We start from the raw sequence: 16744 nt of genomic DNA, 5'->3' as shown, positions 1-16744 counted from the left end.
TCAGTGTGCTTTGTAGTGCAGGGCAACATCAGAGGGTGAACTCCAATGATCAGTCGATCAGGTGAACAAGAAGTTGTGAGATGGAAGAACTCATTTTGAACAGTCAGAGAACCTCCATCCGAACCAGGCTCTGGGAGGGGCAGGCATCGGCTGAGATGGGTTGGAGGTGAGAGGAAAGAGAGAGGACAAACTACAGGACAGAGGACATGTTGTAATAGTGTATAAACAGCTCATAGCAGCGTAGCTCCTCTCTAACTATGAGCTTTGTAGAAATAAATGTTTTAAACCTAATCTTAAAAGTAGAGAGAAGCTGGAAAACTGGGAGCTGGTTCCACAGAAGAGTAGCCTGAAAGCTAAAGGCTCTGCCTCCCATTCTACTTTAAATACTCCACAAGTAAGCCTGCAGTCTGAGAGCAAAGTGCTTGGCTAGGATACTAAAAGGTCTTTATGATATAACAGCACCTGAGTATTCAAGACCTTGAGGGAAAGGATTTCAAATTAAATTCTGGATTTAACTAAGAGCCAATGAGAAGCCAATATAGGAAAAAGATTCTCAGTTTTTCGCTGCAGATCTGGATTAACTGAAGGCTTTTCGGGGACATAATATAGAGCAGAGTAGAAAATAAACCAAAACAGATTTAGAGCAGTCTGGGGTCTTTAATATGAACACCCCGCACTCGAGCAGGAGACACATGATGGAAAATATGAAGCGGTCAATAAAGTTGACAGAAAATGAGAAGTTTTCTTTATTTTGTACTGCGGAAACTCAGACACTGAATATTGATCGTGGATATTGATCCAGTCTGATTTGGTGCAAACAAACAGTTTAACAGAAATAACAAGTTTACGAACAGGCAGACAAACCGAGTGTTATTGCACAGCACACAGAGCTCCTCCGATCTCACCGACAACAAAAGCAATCAGCTGTTTTTTTTAAAAGTCTATTGATCTGTTTTCTCTTTGGCTGCTTTACGTCAGAGAAAGGATTTTTTTTTATATATTATGGAACAAAACAAATCAATGAACTCAGTTATTTATCATTCTCACAGATTTATTGCTGCAACATTTCAGCTGGAAAGAAAAAAGGTTGATTTTAACTAAAATTCTTTTTTTTTTTCCTCTAAAAAATAACAGTTTCTGTTTCAGACTTTTTTTGTTTTTTAAACTCTGATGTTGATTGTTTCGGTCTGATGGACGGTCATCACGCCGTCAGTCACATTTTGGCAACACTCTCTGGAGGGGGCGTGGCCTCTTGGTGACATCATCACCACTATGACTTGAGAATGAAGTCCTCCTGAGCCAAAATTCTTCCTGTTTTTCTGAAAATGGCTGTCTTCTTCTTTTTGCTTCTTCAACTTCTTCCGCTCATGATTTTCAAAATAAAAGTGTTAACAGCATGCTGGTGCTTAATCATATTTTCGGGGAATAGAACTGACAACTTGCTGATGACGATGAAGATCATTGAGTGTCTGAAGTAAAAAATACAAATAAAAACATCTTTTGCTTTGCATGTGAGTTTTTGTGTTTTGGCAGTTGTGGGACGCCGTACAAAGCTGGTGAATTTAACAGCATTTCCCCAGGAAGCACCACTGCTGCTGGTATCCATAGCAATGCACTCAACCGTCCAATCACAGAGAAGGAAGACAGCGAGAAGAAAAGCGAGAAACAGCTGCATACATGAGGTTTTACGCTTAGCTCCAGGGGGGGATCTCCTCTCCAAACTTGGCGCAGTGAGCAGCGTTTTTAGCTTCAAACAGAATCTGAACAACAGAAGAAGAAACGTGATAATCACTGTCAGTGCATATAAACACTGGCTGTGAAAGCCAGGACATTTTTGAAACAAATGGCTTTCCATACTTTAAAAGTTTTAATCCAGTCCACATATCTTTTCAGGTTCTTTTAAAATTTGGCTTGTGTTTATAAAGTCACACCAAACAAAACAGCTGGCTACACTTTTACCTGCACAGTAACAAAGTAACTAAGCACAGAATGGAAACAAAGGAAAACTAATGCTGAAGGAACAGAGCAGAGAAATTTCTTTACTGAGCTTGAAACATTCTCAATGACGTACCGTGAAGTTTCACTTTTATGTGCGTCTAGTTTCACGACACAAAGCTTGGCTGTGTGTCTCCAGTAAACCACAATCATTTTTAATTTAATTATTATTTCCTGGTCATGTTCAGGCCTGTGAACCAGCCTTGGTAACACTTATATGTGCAAATTCAAGATCTATTATTAGTTTTTACATCAGATATATTTGGTTTAATTAAAACCTGTTAAAACCAGGCTTTTGAAACAGACTGCTCAGGGTTGGATTTATGACACTGTGAATTATTGTTGTAGCATGACATTAATATCTCTGAGTAAATGTTACAAAACATGATAACTTTGTTTACTGTTTGAGGGGTTTATGTGTCCCAACAGGTGTTCAGTTAAATTAACTGTGTATCCAATTCTTGATGTGATTTTAAGGTGTGAAGACTGAACTTGTCCCCTGGTTTATGCTTCATTTGTAATGGAGCTGCCGGCTGTGAAGCAGCCAGGTAGTAGCATCACCTGGTTGTGTACGTAGGCCTCACACAGGTAGCACCACGCAGAGAGATCGCAGAAACTGAGAACCAGGGGATGTTCAGACACGACTCCGTGATTCACCATGTGTTCGTTCACATAGCGACCACAGAACACCTGAAATACGCAGATGGCAGAGTCAGGTCAGCAGGTGAAACACGTCTTGGATGCATGTGATGCACAGGTATGACGTGTGACCTGGTAGCAAGTGAGACAGATCCAGTTCTCAGCCTCTGAGCCGCAGTCCTGACACGGCCGGAAGACGTCTATACCCGAGGAGGGGAGGGGCTTAACGGCATCCAGGTGAGGACACCAGGAGAGAGGGTCCACCACATACAGAGTTGACTGCAGAGGGAGACAGAGAGATGGACAGTCAGACACACTCGTCTGGATTTTTAACTTTATTAATGATCACAATTAAATGACGTCTGACTCCATCTGCATCGGCGCCACACATCAGTTCCAGGGACGTCTGAGGCTTTGACCAACCACACGCTCCCTCGGGCTCTGGCTCCGCCCCAGCTCCAGCCTTATCTACACCTGCGACCGACTCTGGTGTTGCCATGCCAACAGGCTATGAGAAATGAAAGTGAGGAAGTTGTCATGGTCACTTAGAGGGTGGGACATAAAAAAAAATGTTGCTGACTCACCTGACACGACATACTGTCTGCTGATTCGCTGCATGCAGGTGTACTGTCATCTGTCTTCTTCACTTCTTCACAGGTTAGCTTCTCTGAGCTCAGGGGGACCTTTGGCCTAGCTCCTCCCACTGGAGAGGATGCAGGGTTCTGATTGGCTGAGGTCTGACCGATGTCCAAACTGGCCAGTCCCTGAGTGAGCTGCTCTAGACTGCTCACCGTCTGATTGGACAAACGAAATGAGGAGCATTCTCAGTTAAAATTTGTCCTTCTTTATCAGGAGTCTCATCTCAGTTTATGGGTGTGTTACCGTAGAGTCCTCTGGTCGTGCAGGGGGCACCGGTGGTTTGTCGTTGCTGCTCTGCTCTGACTTCCTGCCTTTTCCTTTAGAACTACGTTTCCCACGATGCTTCAGGGTAGGCAGGGCTGCCCGGACAGACTCTGGAACTGAACGACAGAAAGAGACATTCAAATGAAATTAAATGGGTATAAACTGGTACATGAACAGAGTCCATGAACACAGAACCAGGTCCAGGTCTTGGATCTGGTCTCTACACACACTCCTGTCCAGTAAAAATAAAACTGATCTCTTTAATGACAGTTGTTTTAATTCATTCCATCTCCATCCAGCCAGGTTTTTTCTGACTTTCTTCTTCTCATGGCTGTGAGAAAAGCAAATCAAAACAAAGCTGGCTTAAAGGGAGAAAGCCAGATTTCTGACAGAGGATAAACTGAGAGGCCCAGTAAACGATAAATAAAGATTATTTCTAACTGCAAATCATGCAGAGCTGCTTTAGTAGAGTCAACAATAGAACCCGGAGCTGGAGATGAGCAGAACAAGTTCTGTTTAAATCTGATGAATGAGATTCTGGACTCACCGTCAATCCTCAGGGACCTCCAGTAGGGGACGTGGTATCGGATGACCTCGTTTATTGTTGCCACGGCACTGTGGTGAGGAGGAGGGAGAGGCGTCACCAAGGCAGGAGGGGGGTCTCCTAGCAACATGCTGGTGCACATCGCCATGGAGTCAGAGATGGATGACAAATTGTAACCTCCCTGAGGAGAAAGAGACGCATCAGTTCACTCAAGTGTTCTTCACTTAATCCATGTTTACTTTCATTTCACCATCCCAGGTCACCTCCAGTATGACCAGGACCCGCCCCCCAGCCAGTGACATCAGCATGTGTGTGAGGTGGGCGTATCCTTCTGGAGTCACATTGTAGCCACCCAGGGGATCCCCCCGGGCTGCGTCGAACCCGGCTGACACCAGAACCAGACTGGGGTTAAACTACAGAGAGAAGACAAATTTGTGGAAGACTTAAAGGCTAATCAACCAATCAAAGCACAGTTTCAAGTCTAAACACCCAACCAGAGGACTCAGTCACATCTAACCAACCAATCAGATGACTTGTTAAGGGCAAACTTCCCAGCAGAGAATCCATATCAAACCAGAAAATGTTGACATGTTTGCTTGAAAAGTGATTGATTATCAATCAGATTATGATCACTCTTCTCCTGATTAACTGATCAATTTCTGCTGCTCAGTGTGTGCCATAAATGTTACCTCAGTGGCGATAGGCATGACGACACGGTGAAAAGCTGCAAGATAGTCCGAGTCACCCATCCTTCCTCCGCTCCATGCCACATTGACATTAAAACCCGCCCCCTTGGCCACGCCCACCTTGTCGGGGGCAGCGTCCTCTGAAGATGGAAAGAATGCACCGTTGTCGTAGCGGTGGAGGGAGATGTAGAGGACACTGCAGACACAAAGTCCAGTTTAGCTCGTTTTCGTCACTGCAGGTAAAAACTGTTATTAAGCTCCTCCTCCTCACCTGTCATCGTCCTCGAACATGTGCTGCGTGCCGTTGCCGTGGTGAACATCCCAGTCTAAGATGAGGATTCGCATCAAGGGATCATGAGGGGCTTTCTTGGCATAGCGAGCAGCGAGAGCTGCCGTGTTGAATAAACAGAAGCCACAGGGATAGTCTCTCTCAGCGTGATGACCAGGAGGACGGACAATGGCCACGGCGTTAGTCACCTGCAGAGGAAACGGACCAATCAGCTGACCTTAGCCTGTCAGTAGTATATTATATGTATTATACACACATCACATTTAGTTAGTGTTGTGAACAGAGGACATTTTTAAGGATGGACTGTCAGAAGCTAAACGTTCAAAAATAGTGCACCAAAGAGCTGGAAGACTTTATACTGGTCAGTTATTCCCATTTAAGAGATTGCAACTCGTGTTTTTGTTGCTACGTTTGCAGATGTCAGTTATTAGTAAGATGCTAAGAAGCTTTTATGACAGAGCAGAGCCACTCACGTCGTACCTGCCCACACAGGATCTGGTCCAAGGCGTTGAGGCAGCTTCCAGCCGCCAGCTGTGCACACTGGAAGCTCTGCTGGTTGAGGTAAATGGAGACGAACTCGTCGCCCAGTTTGTGCAGCTCTCTGGGCTTCATCGCCGCCGTGGCTTTCATCTGCTCGATGTGCTGCATGCTGGACACACACATTCGTGCTGAGGACCAGGAGGTGAGGTAAAGCTGCTCAAACACAGCACTCTGCAGCTTCATACCTGTGACACAAGGACAGCTCCTCCTCTGTCGCCAAGCGAACTGGTATCCGCTGGCAGCGATCAACCAATCCCAGTTGCTGATGTTTGGAGAAGATCTTAAAGATTCGCTGAGGCTGCTCCGGGTGATGTCTGCAGTGGAGTTACATCAGCGGGATTATTACAGAATCGCAGCTTCCTGTATTCAGGTCGAACAGAGTCGAGGTAGCTCACCTGTCCCACAGGTTCGAATGCTCCATCATCCTCTCATCATAAACCAGACCTGTTGTCGTGGCAACAGAGGGGGCAAGGTTGGGCTTCATTGTATTTTTCTGATTGGTCGATGTGCTGATGGCACGTCCCTCAGCCGACGGGCTGCCTTCTGCACGGAAAGGAGGAAGAGGGAAGTTTGATGAAGAGAAGTGAAAAGGGGATTCTAGTTCCTGCAGGTTTCCTCTGCAAATCCGTCTGGAGGGTTTAAACCTGCGTTAGTTCGAACTTAAGAATTACACTCATCATCGTCTTTATAGGTCAAAGCTGTGTTTGATATGGTGGCAAGGGAAAAAAAGTTTTCTCACTCATGCAAAACAATCTATAAACTATTTTTATTGTTGTCTTAGATGCCAAAGAAGAAAATATATCCACCTAATAATATTATGAATCACCACAGATGATGACTGGTTCCATTCTGCTAATTTGGCCTTTAACTCAGAAATCGATGGAGGTTAATCTGACTGCGGTTTTAGAATTTCAGATCAATTGAATTTTATTTATATAGTGCCAAATCAACAACAAGGCGCTTCATGCTGATGTTACTTTTAAGAGCTTGTGTCTGTTGATGTGGAGCTACCTGTCCTAACATTATGATTACAGAGTGTGTGTGTTGGTGTGGTTGAGGGTTACCCAGCACTTGCAGAGAGGCCCAGTGTGGATACAGAGCTGAGATGGTCTGAGAGATGGACTGCAGAGCACTGAAAGACATGCAGGGTCTGAATGAAACAGGCTGAGAGTCCTCCGCGTGCAGATAATGCAGAATAAAAGGAAAAACACAACAGGTGACACAGCCTTTGTAATCTGCTGGATGTCAGGTGAGGTGTTACCTGTCAGACGGAGCAGTGGGTTTAGTTAGAGGAGGACATGCTCCACCCAGCAGAGCTCGAATGCAGGCTGCAGCACTCTCAGCTGACGACTCATAGTTATAACCTCCCTACAGACAAACAAAAAAAGAACAAAAACAAAATGAACAAACAGGTAGAAGCCAAACTCGTTTAAACTCTGATATCCTGGAACATAATTTCATTGCATCTCTACTTGGAGAAAGAGGGTACGTGACACACACACACACACACACGTATATTTAACATGAGTGTAAAGTGATCTCAGGGTCAGGATGAATCAGATGTCAGCGTGTAGGAGGACGTTTTACCTCGAGAGCGAGAACAAGTCGACCTTCTGCCAAACTCATCAACATGTGAGTCAGAACCTGGAAACACTGAGGACTCACACACATCTCACCCTGAACACACACACACACACACACACACACACACACACACACACACACACACACACACACACACACACACAGAATGAAACAACTGACGCATTTGATTAAAAAAAAACTGATCTCAGGTCTGTGGGCGTTTTACCTTCAGATCTCCAACTGCGGCATCGAATCCAGCAGAGACCAGAACCAGCTGAGGCTGAAACTGAAAACACACACGCCGATCGATACATGACGCCATCAATATCAAATTTTCTAAATGTGTGTATGAGTGTGTGTGTTACCTCGTAGGCGACGGGCAGCAGCACTTGTTGAAAAGCAGCGATGTAATCAGCGTCGGTCATCCCCGTCTGACAAACACATCACAACACAGGTAAGACTTGTTCAATAACACTAAAACCTGACTAGATCACGAAATGCACATCAGTACAGACGGTACTGTAAAATGAAACAATCGGGGTGGTTTGGAGACCATGACACAGGCAGAGCTGGAGGTGTTGAGATTTTCACCAGGAGCAACCAGAATGGACAGGATCAGAAATGAGCACATCAGAGGACAGCTCAGATAACATTAGAGGCTGAGGTGGTTTGGACATGTGCAGAGAAGTAACAGTGGATGTATTGGACAAATGATGTTGAAGATGCAGCTGTCAGGCAGGTCACTGAGAAGATTCATGGATGTAGTGAAGGAGGCCATGCAGAGTTCTTCAGGGAGTAAAAGCTGTGCAGGCCCAGAGGCAGCGAAGCAGCTTTAAACCATCCACCCCACCTTGCTTCACAGCTAAGGTGAGTTTTGGTGTATTTTTGCATGTTTTTCAGGGTTTGAACTGCTTGTTCTGCTTTACTGTTGCCTGCTCTGGGTAAGAGGCTGTCAGCTGGAGGATTTGGAAGAACTCACCTGGTTCCAGGGCAGGTTGATGTTTCTTCCTTCAGCTGGTCCGCTGCCAACAAAATGGCTGTCGGACTCTGGCAGGTGAGGCCAGAAAGAGCCCTGCTCATACCTGTGGACGCTGAAGTACAGAACACTACAACACACACACACAGATAAAGTTTAGACAGGAACCAGCTACAGCTTTACCCAAACCTAATCAAAGGCATTAGACATGATGGATGAAGCTCTGAGCAGAAGCAGCTGAGCAGGTTCAACATCTAAATCAGATTCTCCTGGAAGCTCAAATATTGGAGAGATTATGCACAGCTGAGCAAAAACGTGACCCCACCTGCTGATACGCTGCACTCCTTTGAGTCCATGAGCGTGCACTATTTTTATAAAGCTATGCAGACTAATGAAAAATCCTTTTCATCATAGACTTTTTTTCACATATGCAGGCCTGATTTCAACTACCACCTTTTATCAACTAATAGATCTAACTCTCTCCAAATTGCCCCTCGAGTTATTAGGCAACCAACAGTAAAGAAGAAGCGCAACATTACAGGCTGGAGAGATGAAGGTAAAACTAAACCTTCAGATGGAAAAGCTGCTTTTGTTCAAATCGCTGCCTGCTCTGTCTGCCTGTCAGCAGATTCACATGTTAATAAGATCTGATCCTGGATCAGAGGAGAAGGAGCAGTTTACCTGGGATCCTCCTGGAACCGGTACTGGATGCCCTGCCCGTGATGTACATCCCAGTCCACTATCAGCACCCTGACACACACACACACACACACAGAAACAAAATGTGAACACTGGGATTTTCAGAGTAAAACTTGAAGCTACGTTTATTTCATTCTCATTAAACCCCCTCCTGGGGTAATTGAGAAATTATACAAACAAACCAACAAAGCAGAGTGTTTTTAATACACATAATCATTATAATAAAAAGTAAAAATACATAAATAAAATATCCATCAACAAATCACACATGCCCAAATACAGATACAATTTCTTTACCAAGTTTTGCAAGTTTACGCAGTATAACAATATCCTTAGTAATAAACAACTTTGCCATCTTATAGACATTTGGGCTCAACCTAAAATACACAAGCAGATGTTTTTGTCTTTGCAACTAAAAACGACGACATTCAAATAAATAATTATACTCATCTCTGAGTTTTCCCAAGCTACAAAGTTCACATAAACGCTTAATATATTTGACTCCATCAGATCTGCCCGTTACTACGACTAACACCACATCTAAACCTTGCTAAATAAAACAGAATAATCTAAACGACAAAAATAATTTTCCAGTTGGAATTCTCACTTAAATATTCTGTAATTAATATAAAGACTATTGTTAAACATTTCTCAATTCCAATTTTGTCTCAGAATTCAATATTTTATGTTCCCATAAATTAGAAAATCCTCTATGATCAAATATTTGCTTTAACTTCAATATCCACGGCGACTTTAAAAAGGCCTTTATCATATAGATTTTTCAAAAAGCTAAACACGAGAAATGATAATTTATTCCTATTTCCGCTCAATAATCTACACCAGCAGCCAACCATCCTACATTCAATCTTCATTAAATTTAAATCCACCCAAATCTCCATATAAAACACAATTTGCTGCATTTTTATTCAACTTAAAAAGCTGCTTTAAAAATTTAACATGTAACGCCTCACACCTCTGACCCATAGAGCAATACAGGTGAGACCAACTGTTCAAACTGTAACTGAGTTTCAACAGATAATCTTAGATCTCTAGCTTTAGTTAAAAACTACAGAGAGCTTTCCAAGCCTGCCGCTTTTGTTTTTTAATAGCTATTGTCAAGTGTTTTGATGCACACTCAATCATCCAGGTAAGTAAATCCTTCACTTGGATGAGTGATAAAACGTTTCTCCCACTGAAAACGCTACGTCCAGATGAACAGAATCAACTTTTTGGACTTTTTTAAAGTGTTAGACCAAGATAAACATAATCGTTCACTCTTCATAATACACAATTTCCAAATTAGAAGTCACCTTTTGGGAAAATTCCTATTTTAGCTCTGTTTCCGATTCTGACAATATTCCAGTGTCATCTGTATACAGAAGGACAAAAAGTCTTAAACAGACCTCAACAGAAATGATAGTCCATTATAATATCTTTGTATACTCAAAATAATTTTAAAAGACTGCAAAGAGCAACTGTTCACTCTGTCGAACTCCAATATTACAATCAAACAATTTAGAATACAGATTTTGAGCCATCACATGTGATTCAGCATTTTGGTACAAATTATTCACAACTGTAAAAATGTCTTCTATATATAACTGCAGCAATTAAGTTTTGCTATAATAGGCTTCTTTCAACCAAATCAAAAGCTTTTTTGTAATCAATAAAACTCAATATGGTCATTTCTAATAATGCAGACATAAATTAATTACATTATGTAAAACAAATATATGATCAATTATTGTGTAACTCGCCCTACAGTCAGCTTGTTCATCTCCCAGAAAGCCCACTGCAGTTAAATAAGAAGTCAACGCTCATTAACTATTGACGTAAACAATTTTCCAGTACAATTAAATACAATTGTCTGTACCGGTGTTAACACATTTACCCATATACAAAGGATGTATTCCAGCTTCTTCAAACAGGCCAAAGACCTACTTTATGGTCCTGAAAACTGGGTAATAATGGACCAAAGGCAACAATATGTAATCACATCCTGAAATAAATTAATCTGCGTGACAATAAGGGCCCAACGTAATCAGTGAAACAACTTTAATCACTGATTTACAACATGAATTTTATTATTTAGCTTGTTTTCCTACAAGTCTTAAACATAATGTAAGAACATTTAACATCTGCATCAAACCCATAGGAACAACAAGACCTTTTAAGTCCTTATTTTGTTTGATTTCAGGCTTTCAATGACCCACGGGGAGTTCGGAAAGAGGAGCTCCACCATCTGATGATGGTTTAGCTTTTTATAATTGATCTGCACTTTTAAAGAAAGTCTTTGCTACACCAAAACTCCAAAAGACCTGAGATGTTAAGACACAAAGCTACATACTAGCTCCCCAGATTGTTACACGTATACACAATGAAGGAAGACGAGTGTGTGTTACACACCTGCTGATGGCGTGCCTGGTCTGAGCGTATCGAGCTGCGATCGCCACGTTGTTGAAGATAGAGTAACCGTTGCACTCGTTGGCCTGAGCGTGATGACCTGGAGGTCTGAAAGAAGCGAGAGGCACGATATCGATCTGTTATTTCAGCGCTGTGTTCAGGTGTTCAAAGGAAAACACGGCGCTGCCTCGAGCAGGACGATCTGCTTCTCTTACCTGATGATGGCGAATCCGTTCTTGAGTTCAGAGGTCATGACCCGATCGACCAGCTGAAGCACTGCACCCACAGCTGTCACAGACACCTGGAAGGACTCCTGAAACACAAAAGATATTTAGTGCAAAATACAACTAACAACATCATGCTGTCCAGTTATCGATCATAAAGAACAAAATGAGCTTATTAAGAATTAACAAGATGTGTGTGCGTGTTCTTACTGGATGGAGGTAAATGGAATCATATTTGTTGGACAGAGTTTGGAGTTCAGCCAGTGTCATCGTCTGAGTCGACTTTATCAGGTCCACATAGTGTTTCCTGCAGCAGCACAAACACATGGCAGGTTTTATGCGCAAACACATTAAAACATAAACAGAAGACGCTTTAACAGCGATCAGCAGACTCACATGTGAGCCAGCAGCAGCTCTTCCTCTGTAGCTTCTCTGGGCTAAAACACAAAAACACACGTCAGGATCGGTTATCTATAAAACTCGATGAGGATGTAAGAGTAAGACTTTTATTAATATTCATCTCTGAGGAGCTCTTATTTAGCCTAACCTCAACTCTGATACATAGAGGCAGCAGATCTTGTCTCTCCAGCTCCTTCATGATGGCTGTCACTCTGTCCGGACTCTCTGGATGGCTGAAAACAAAGTATTTCAAAGATAGATCAACAAAGACTTTATTAATCCCACACTGGGGAAATTCACTTGTTACAGTAGCACAAAAAGAAAATTGAATTATATTAATAATTATATATATATATTATATCGGATATATTAAAAAACTACAGAAATAGAAGAATAAATAAGAAAACTTTTAGAATCACCTGCACTGATAGCTAAGCTAAGCTAGTTCTTTCTCAGGATATAGTTATATTGTTACTTGTTACAGTTATTTTATATTATATTTTGCACTATCCTACTGTATATTACTGTATACTTGTATTCTATTGTACATATTGTATATCTTATTCCTCTGCTCCTCTGTCTCTCTTGCTGCATTGAGCATGTGTATGACAAAAGAATTTCCCTCGGGATAAATAAAGTTCTTCTTATCTTATCTTATAAATGATGTACACAAAAGCCAAAACTCTTAATAATTCAAAATGGATTAAATACTACACAAGAGTAATTTTTACTATCTACAAATGGTACTATATACAGAAGATACATGCAAAGCTACTCTGAGAGAGTCCAAGAATAACATCATATAGCTAGAAATGAGCAGACAGACTCCCCTGTAGCATTAGCTCCATATGAACTAAAACAGAGGAGCTGTAACAGCTGATCTCCTTCTTCTATTATGCAAATTTGATAGAAAAATGTGCAAATAAGCAGAACAGGAGCCCGCTTTGCATGAATTAAGTTAACCAAAGTCTTTAGAGGAGAAGTAAGAGGTGAAAAAAATGAAACTAACAAACAGGCTCATATTTAATTTAAATGATAAATTTTGCCCTGAAGGAAATCGCTGAGCTGCTGAATGATGGAGACCGTCTGTGAATCTGAAAAAACATCCAGCTCTTAAATATTCATCATGGATTATTCTCTGCATCATTCACTCCATTAATCAACTCGCTGTTTAGAAAACATGAGTTCCTGAGGGTGCCAAACAGAGACACAAGTCAGTGAAACTTGGACACAGGGCAAAGAAAAGGAAGCTCAGGTAATCAGTTATGAGCAAAGATGCTGATTAACTTTCTCATGAGGTCAGACTACAGCAGAAATCACAATTATTACTTATTAAACTTAATTCACTTATTGACAGCTTCAGTTTCAACAGTGTATCTGTAAACATAAACTAATGTTTCACTGAAAACAAAACAAAACAAAAACAACAAAAATTGAACTGAACGTGCTGAAGCCTGGTGTGGACTGAATTTTGAAAGGAACCGAAACAAAATATGAAACAATAATCATTTAAACTCAATTATTGTCTTTTACTGATCACTATTAGTCAAAAATGTAACTGTAATTAACATCTGATTTAACTGCACAGCTCCTGTCTGAGGTGCTGCTTACCTCGGGTCCCACTCGTTCTTATGGTGGGTGAAGATCTCCGAGTAAACGAGACCCGTTCCACTGGCTGCCGATCTGCTGGACAGATCCTACACACACACACACACACACACAGGAAAAATAATCAAATAAAACTTCATTTTTGATAAAATATGATAATGTGCTGTGTTTCAGGATGCCAGTATCAGGTATACCTCTAGCTTATGACTTGCAGAGACAGTCCTATTCACCCCCACCTATTACCACATGACAGTCTCACAGCAGGTCACACCAAACAAACAGTTTGCCTCTCACAGTTTCTGATGGAACCAGAGCAGACCCAGGACATGAGATGAAGTCTCTCAGCTGGGCTGGGAACACCGTTGTGTCTCCTCATAAGAGCTTCTGGAGGCTTATATTATTTCATTACTTATCTCTACTTTATTATGGATGTCCATCTTTAGAGTTTGGCTTAAAACCTTGAAACACATTCACAGGTGTAACTGACACTGGTGGAAAGGTCAGAGATGGTCTGAGGTCCAGCACAGACATCTCACCTCTGTTCCAAACACACTGCAGGACCTGAGCTGCATGCTAACCTTTTCAAATATTAAACAGAGTGCAAAGTCTCACCAGTGTCTTCAATTTGCCACTCAGCTCCTCTTCTCGCTCCTCTCTGGTCCTCTCCATCCTTCCTCTCCTCTTCAGCTCCTGCAGGCTGTTTCCTCCTTTGTTCTCCTGTGTTCCCTCACTGCTGCCGACCTGCAAACATAAACAGGAGCAGCTGAAGCCTACCTCTCTGCTGCAACTGAAGCAAATTGATACGCTGTAGGGTTAAAGCACAAGTGCTCCAACGTGACGCAAAGAAACAGAAGAAGAAGAGTTCAAATAACTAAAAGAGGAAAAGCTGAAGAAGAAGAAAAGAAAAGGGTGGGCTGTTTCTGCCTGGTGTTACAAAAGCAGACTGATGACAGATCCAAACACTCAGGTGTTTACATGAAACTGAGCGCAGAATCGAAGGAGAGGCACGACAATCTGAGATAAAAGTTCACCTCAGGTAAATGAATGATTGCCTCGCCCACTTTTACTCGTCAATAATTCATACTCAGCTAAAGCCAACCTGTAAACTTTAACGCATGCAGCATAAATAGTAACACTGACAAAAACAAGTTAAATCTGGAGCACGTCACCTCGAGTGTATCACTTTAATCCTAAAGAGGACCTATACTACTCATTTCTTCGTTCTGGAGTTATCGCATTCACAAACTTGAGTATCCACATTGTGCGTCCACCTGGCAGGGTGACGACAACACCCCGTCAGATTTTATGGCTGAGCGGCAAAAAGGTTTAAAAGGAGGTGAAGGTTAAAACCAGGTGTATCCCTGTGTCGGGTGACTGACCTGAGGGGACAGACGAGGAGATCTTCTAACTGGCTTCGGTCCATGTCCTGGAGGATCTGACCCCGACTGCATCACTGATCCACTCAGATCCACCTGAACCAACAATAACAAAGACACATGAAGAAGAACCTTCACACCTGCGAACCAGAACAAGCCTCGTTACAGAGGAGTCACGACTGTGTAATGTGTCAATGAGAATCCAAACTAATTAAACCCTTCAATTAACCTCAAATAGCACAGAGACAAGTACGCTGAAACTGAGAAGATTTTATGTTTACTTAAATCTCTCTGCTCACTTTGAACTTGAGACTGAAGAGTTTCATCACCTTTTTTTTCTTTAACTACACTCTGTAAACATCTTGGAACTCAGGAGGTCAGTTGCAGAAGTTTTTAAAAAAAATAATGTTTTCCAGAGCTGGTCCCTGATGTAATCCCACTCCCACCTTGAACCCATCACTGTCACGCCACCCTCACATGCTTCCCCACTACTCCTGACTTCCTCATGCAGTTGCACAGTTCCTCTCTGGGTACCATATAATAAGCTTTCTCTAGATCCATGAAGACAGTGAGGCTCCTTCTGGTTTTCTCTATACTTCTCTATCAACACTCTCAAAGCAAACATCAAATCTGTCGAGCTCTTTCTCAGAATGATCCATACTGCTGCTCCTTATCCTAACTTCAACAGCTCTTTCCCATATCTTTATTCTCACACTCGTCCACTTTGTCTCTCTGTAGTTACTCAGCTCTGCACATCACCCTTGCTCTAGAAAATCTGTACCAGTACACTTCTTCTCCAGGTGTGATTGTGTTATAAGGAAGACATTCTTTTAGCTTTTTTTCTTCCTACTTTCGCCAAGTCCTGGTCAAAGCCATTCATTGGGTTTCTCTCTGTTATTATTGTTCACTTTAAAAAAAAAAAAAAAAAAGAGTGCCCTGAAAATGACTACCGCCGTAAGTTATGGATGTGTATATAGTTGAACTGAACTATGTTTATTGTTTTTCATATTTCTTCAGCATTATTTTATTTATAATTTAATTAATTTATATATTTTTAGAGATTTTCACATCTGTTACATCTTCAGATTGATGCATAAATGCTTTTTCTAAGATCATGATCGTGGCCAACACCAGGACCGGTACACCGGGACCGGGGTCATCCTCTCTCGGTGTAAATAGTGAAGCAGCAGAAGCTGTTAGCCTCCTGCTAGCTTGTTCTTAGTATGAAACACCCAGACTGAGCGGATAAACTGGGACTCACAGTCAGCCGAAAACATCCACACCTTGAAACCGGGTCAAAATCCGTCTGAAGACCCGCTGCAGCCTCCGGAACCGGGACGACCAGGAAGTGTACTGTTTGTTTCCGAGCCGCTGAGCGCCAACCGTACACCGCTACCGTCGGAGGCGTATGACGTCACCGAGCAGCGCAGCCAAGGGTGTGGCGCGCGCCGGGACTTTTTTTAAAAATGATTTAAAACTAAAAACCGTTAGAGATCGATGTCACGAGCTTTTCTCTTAATCTCTATAGATTCATATGTGCATAAAACAAATAGCGTCTTCAAAATGTAGGTTATGTTTTACAAACATTTTTTTCCTTTTTGTTGTTTCATTTTAATAATAATCCTATTACCTTATAGGTAATAGTCTTACCTAATATAATACTGTGGCCCTTTATTCACACTAAAAATTACAATAATGTATAGGTTTTTTTCTTCTTCTGCCTAATAAAATAAAATAAAACTGAATTTAATTACAATAAATTCTGGATTACCTCAAATCTTTCTCATGAATGTTGCATATATTCAATTTTATTAGTCTATTAAAAAAACATGTTGGGTAGCCAGTTTAATGTTGTGGTGCAGTTTAAAGTAAATTAGTG

At 41.8% G+C, this 16744-nt stretch overlaps 1 protein-coding gene across 4 annotated transcripts; it reads right to left on the bottom strand.

The window, feature by feature from the left end:
• Positions 1–722: 722 nt before the first annotated feature.
• hdac6 (histone deacetylase 6) lies at positions 723–16288 on the bottom strand. 4 transcript variants are annotated; one of them, XM_084916326.1, is made up of 29 exons: positions 16127–16288; positions 14869–14961; positions 14102–14230; positions 13493–13578; positions 12030–12114; positions 11879–11919; positions 11693–11789; positions 11474–11571; positions 11262–11366; positions 8838–8906; positions 8160–8286; positions 7546–7611; positions 7407–7466; positions 7184–7273; positions 6858–6964; positions 6661–6728; positions 5992–6139; positions 5782–5910; positions 5537–5705; positions 5039–5244; positions 4771–4963; positions 4345–4494; positions 4085–4262; positions 3517–3653; positions 3219–3428; positions 3033–3142; positions 2767–2914; positions 2557–2685; positions 723–1760 (listed from the first exon to the last, which is right to left on the bottom strand). In XM_084916326.1, the coding sequence occupies exons 2-29, from the start codon at positions 14938–14940 to the stop codon at positions 1692–1694; spliced, it is 3276 nt and encodes a 1091-aa protein (XP_084772452.1). In that variant the 5' UTR covers positions 14941–14961; positions 16127–16288; the 3' UTR covers positions 723–1691. The 4 variants fall into 4 exon arrangements, with proteins under 4 accessions (XP_084772452.1, XP_084772449.1, XP_084772451.1 ...); XM_084916323.1 differs by having other exon boundaries at positions 2767–2913; positions 3002–3142; positions 16127–16287; XM_084916325.1 differs by having other exon boundaries at positions 2767–2913; positions 3002–3142; positions 16149–16287.
• Between the last annotated feature and the right edge of the window lie 456 nt (positions 16289–16744).

This window comes from Perissodus microlepis, chromosome 20, assembly GCF_051167445.1.
Source record: "Perissodus microlepis isolate ML-2025 ecotype Zambia chromosome 20, ASM5116744v1, whole genome shotgun sequence".
NCBI lineage: Eukaryota > Metazoa > Chordata > Actinopteri > Cichliformes > Cichlidae > Perissodus > Perissodus microlepis.
The sequence above is the reverse complement of the archived record's forward strand: the minus strand, read 5'-3'. Positions and strand labels throughout refer to the sequence as shown.

Excerpts from the sequence above, each read along its gene's own strand:
- hdac6 (XM_084916323.1), bottom strand. The coding sequence starts at position 14,940 with ATGCAGTCGGGGTCAGATCCTCCAGGACATGGACCGAAGCCAGTTAGA. Across the intron at positions 12,115-13,492 it reads AAGAACGAGTGGGACCCGAG|CCATCCAGAGAGTCCGGACA; the intron begins GTAAGCAGCACC and ends CTTTGTTTTCAG. Across the intron at positions 3,143-3,218 it reads CAGACAGTATGTCGTGTCAG|CCTGTTGGCATGGCAACACC; the intron begins GTGAGTCAGCAA and ends CATTTCTCATAG.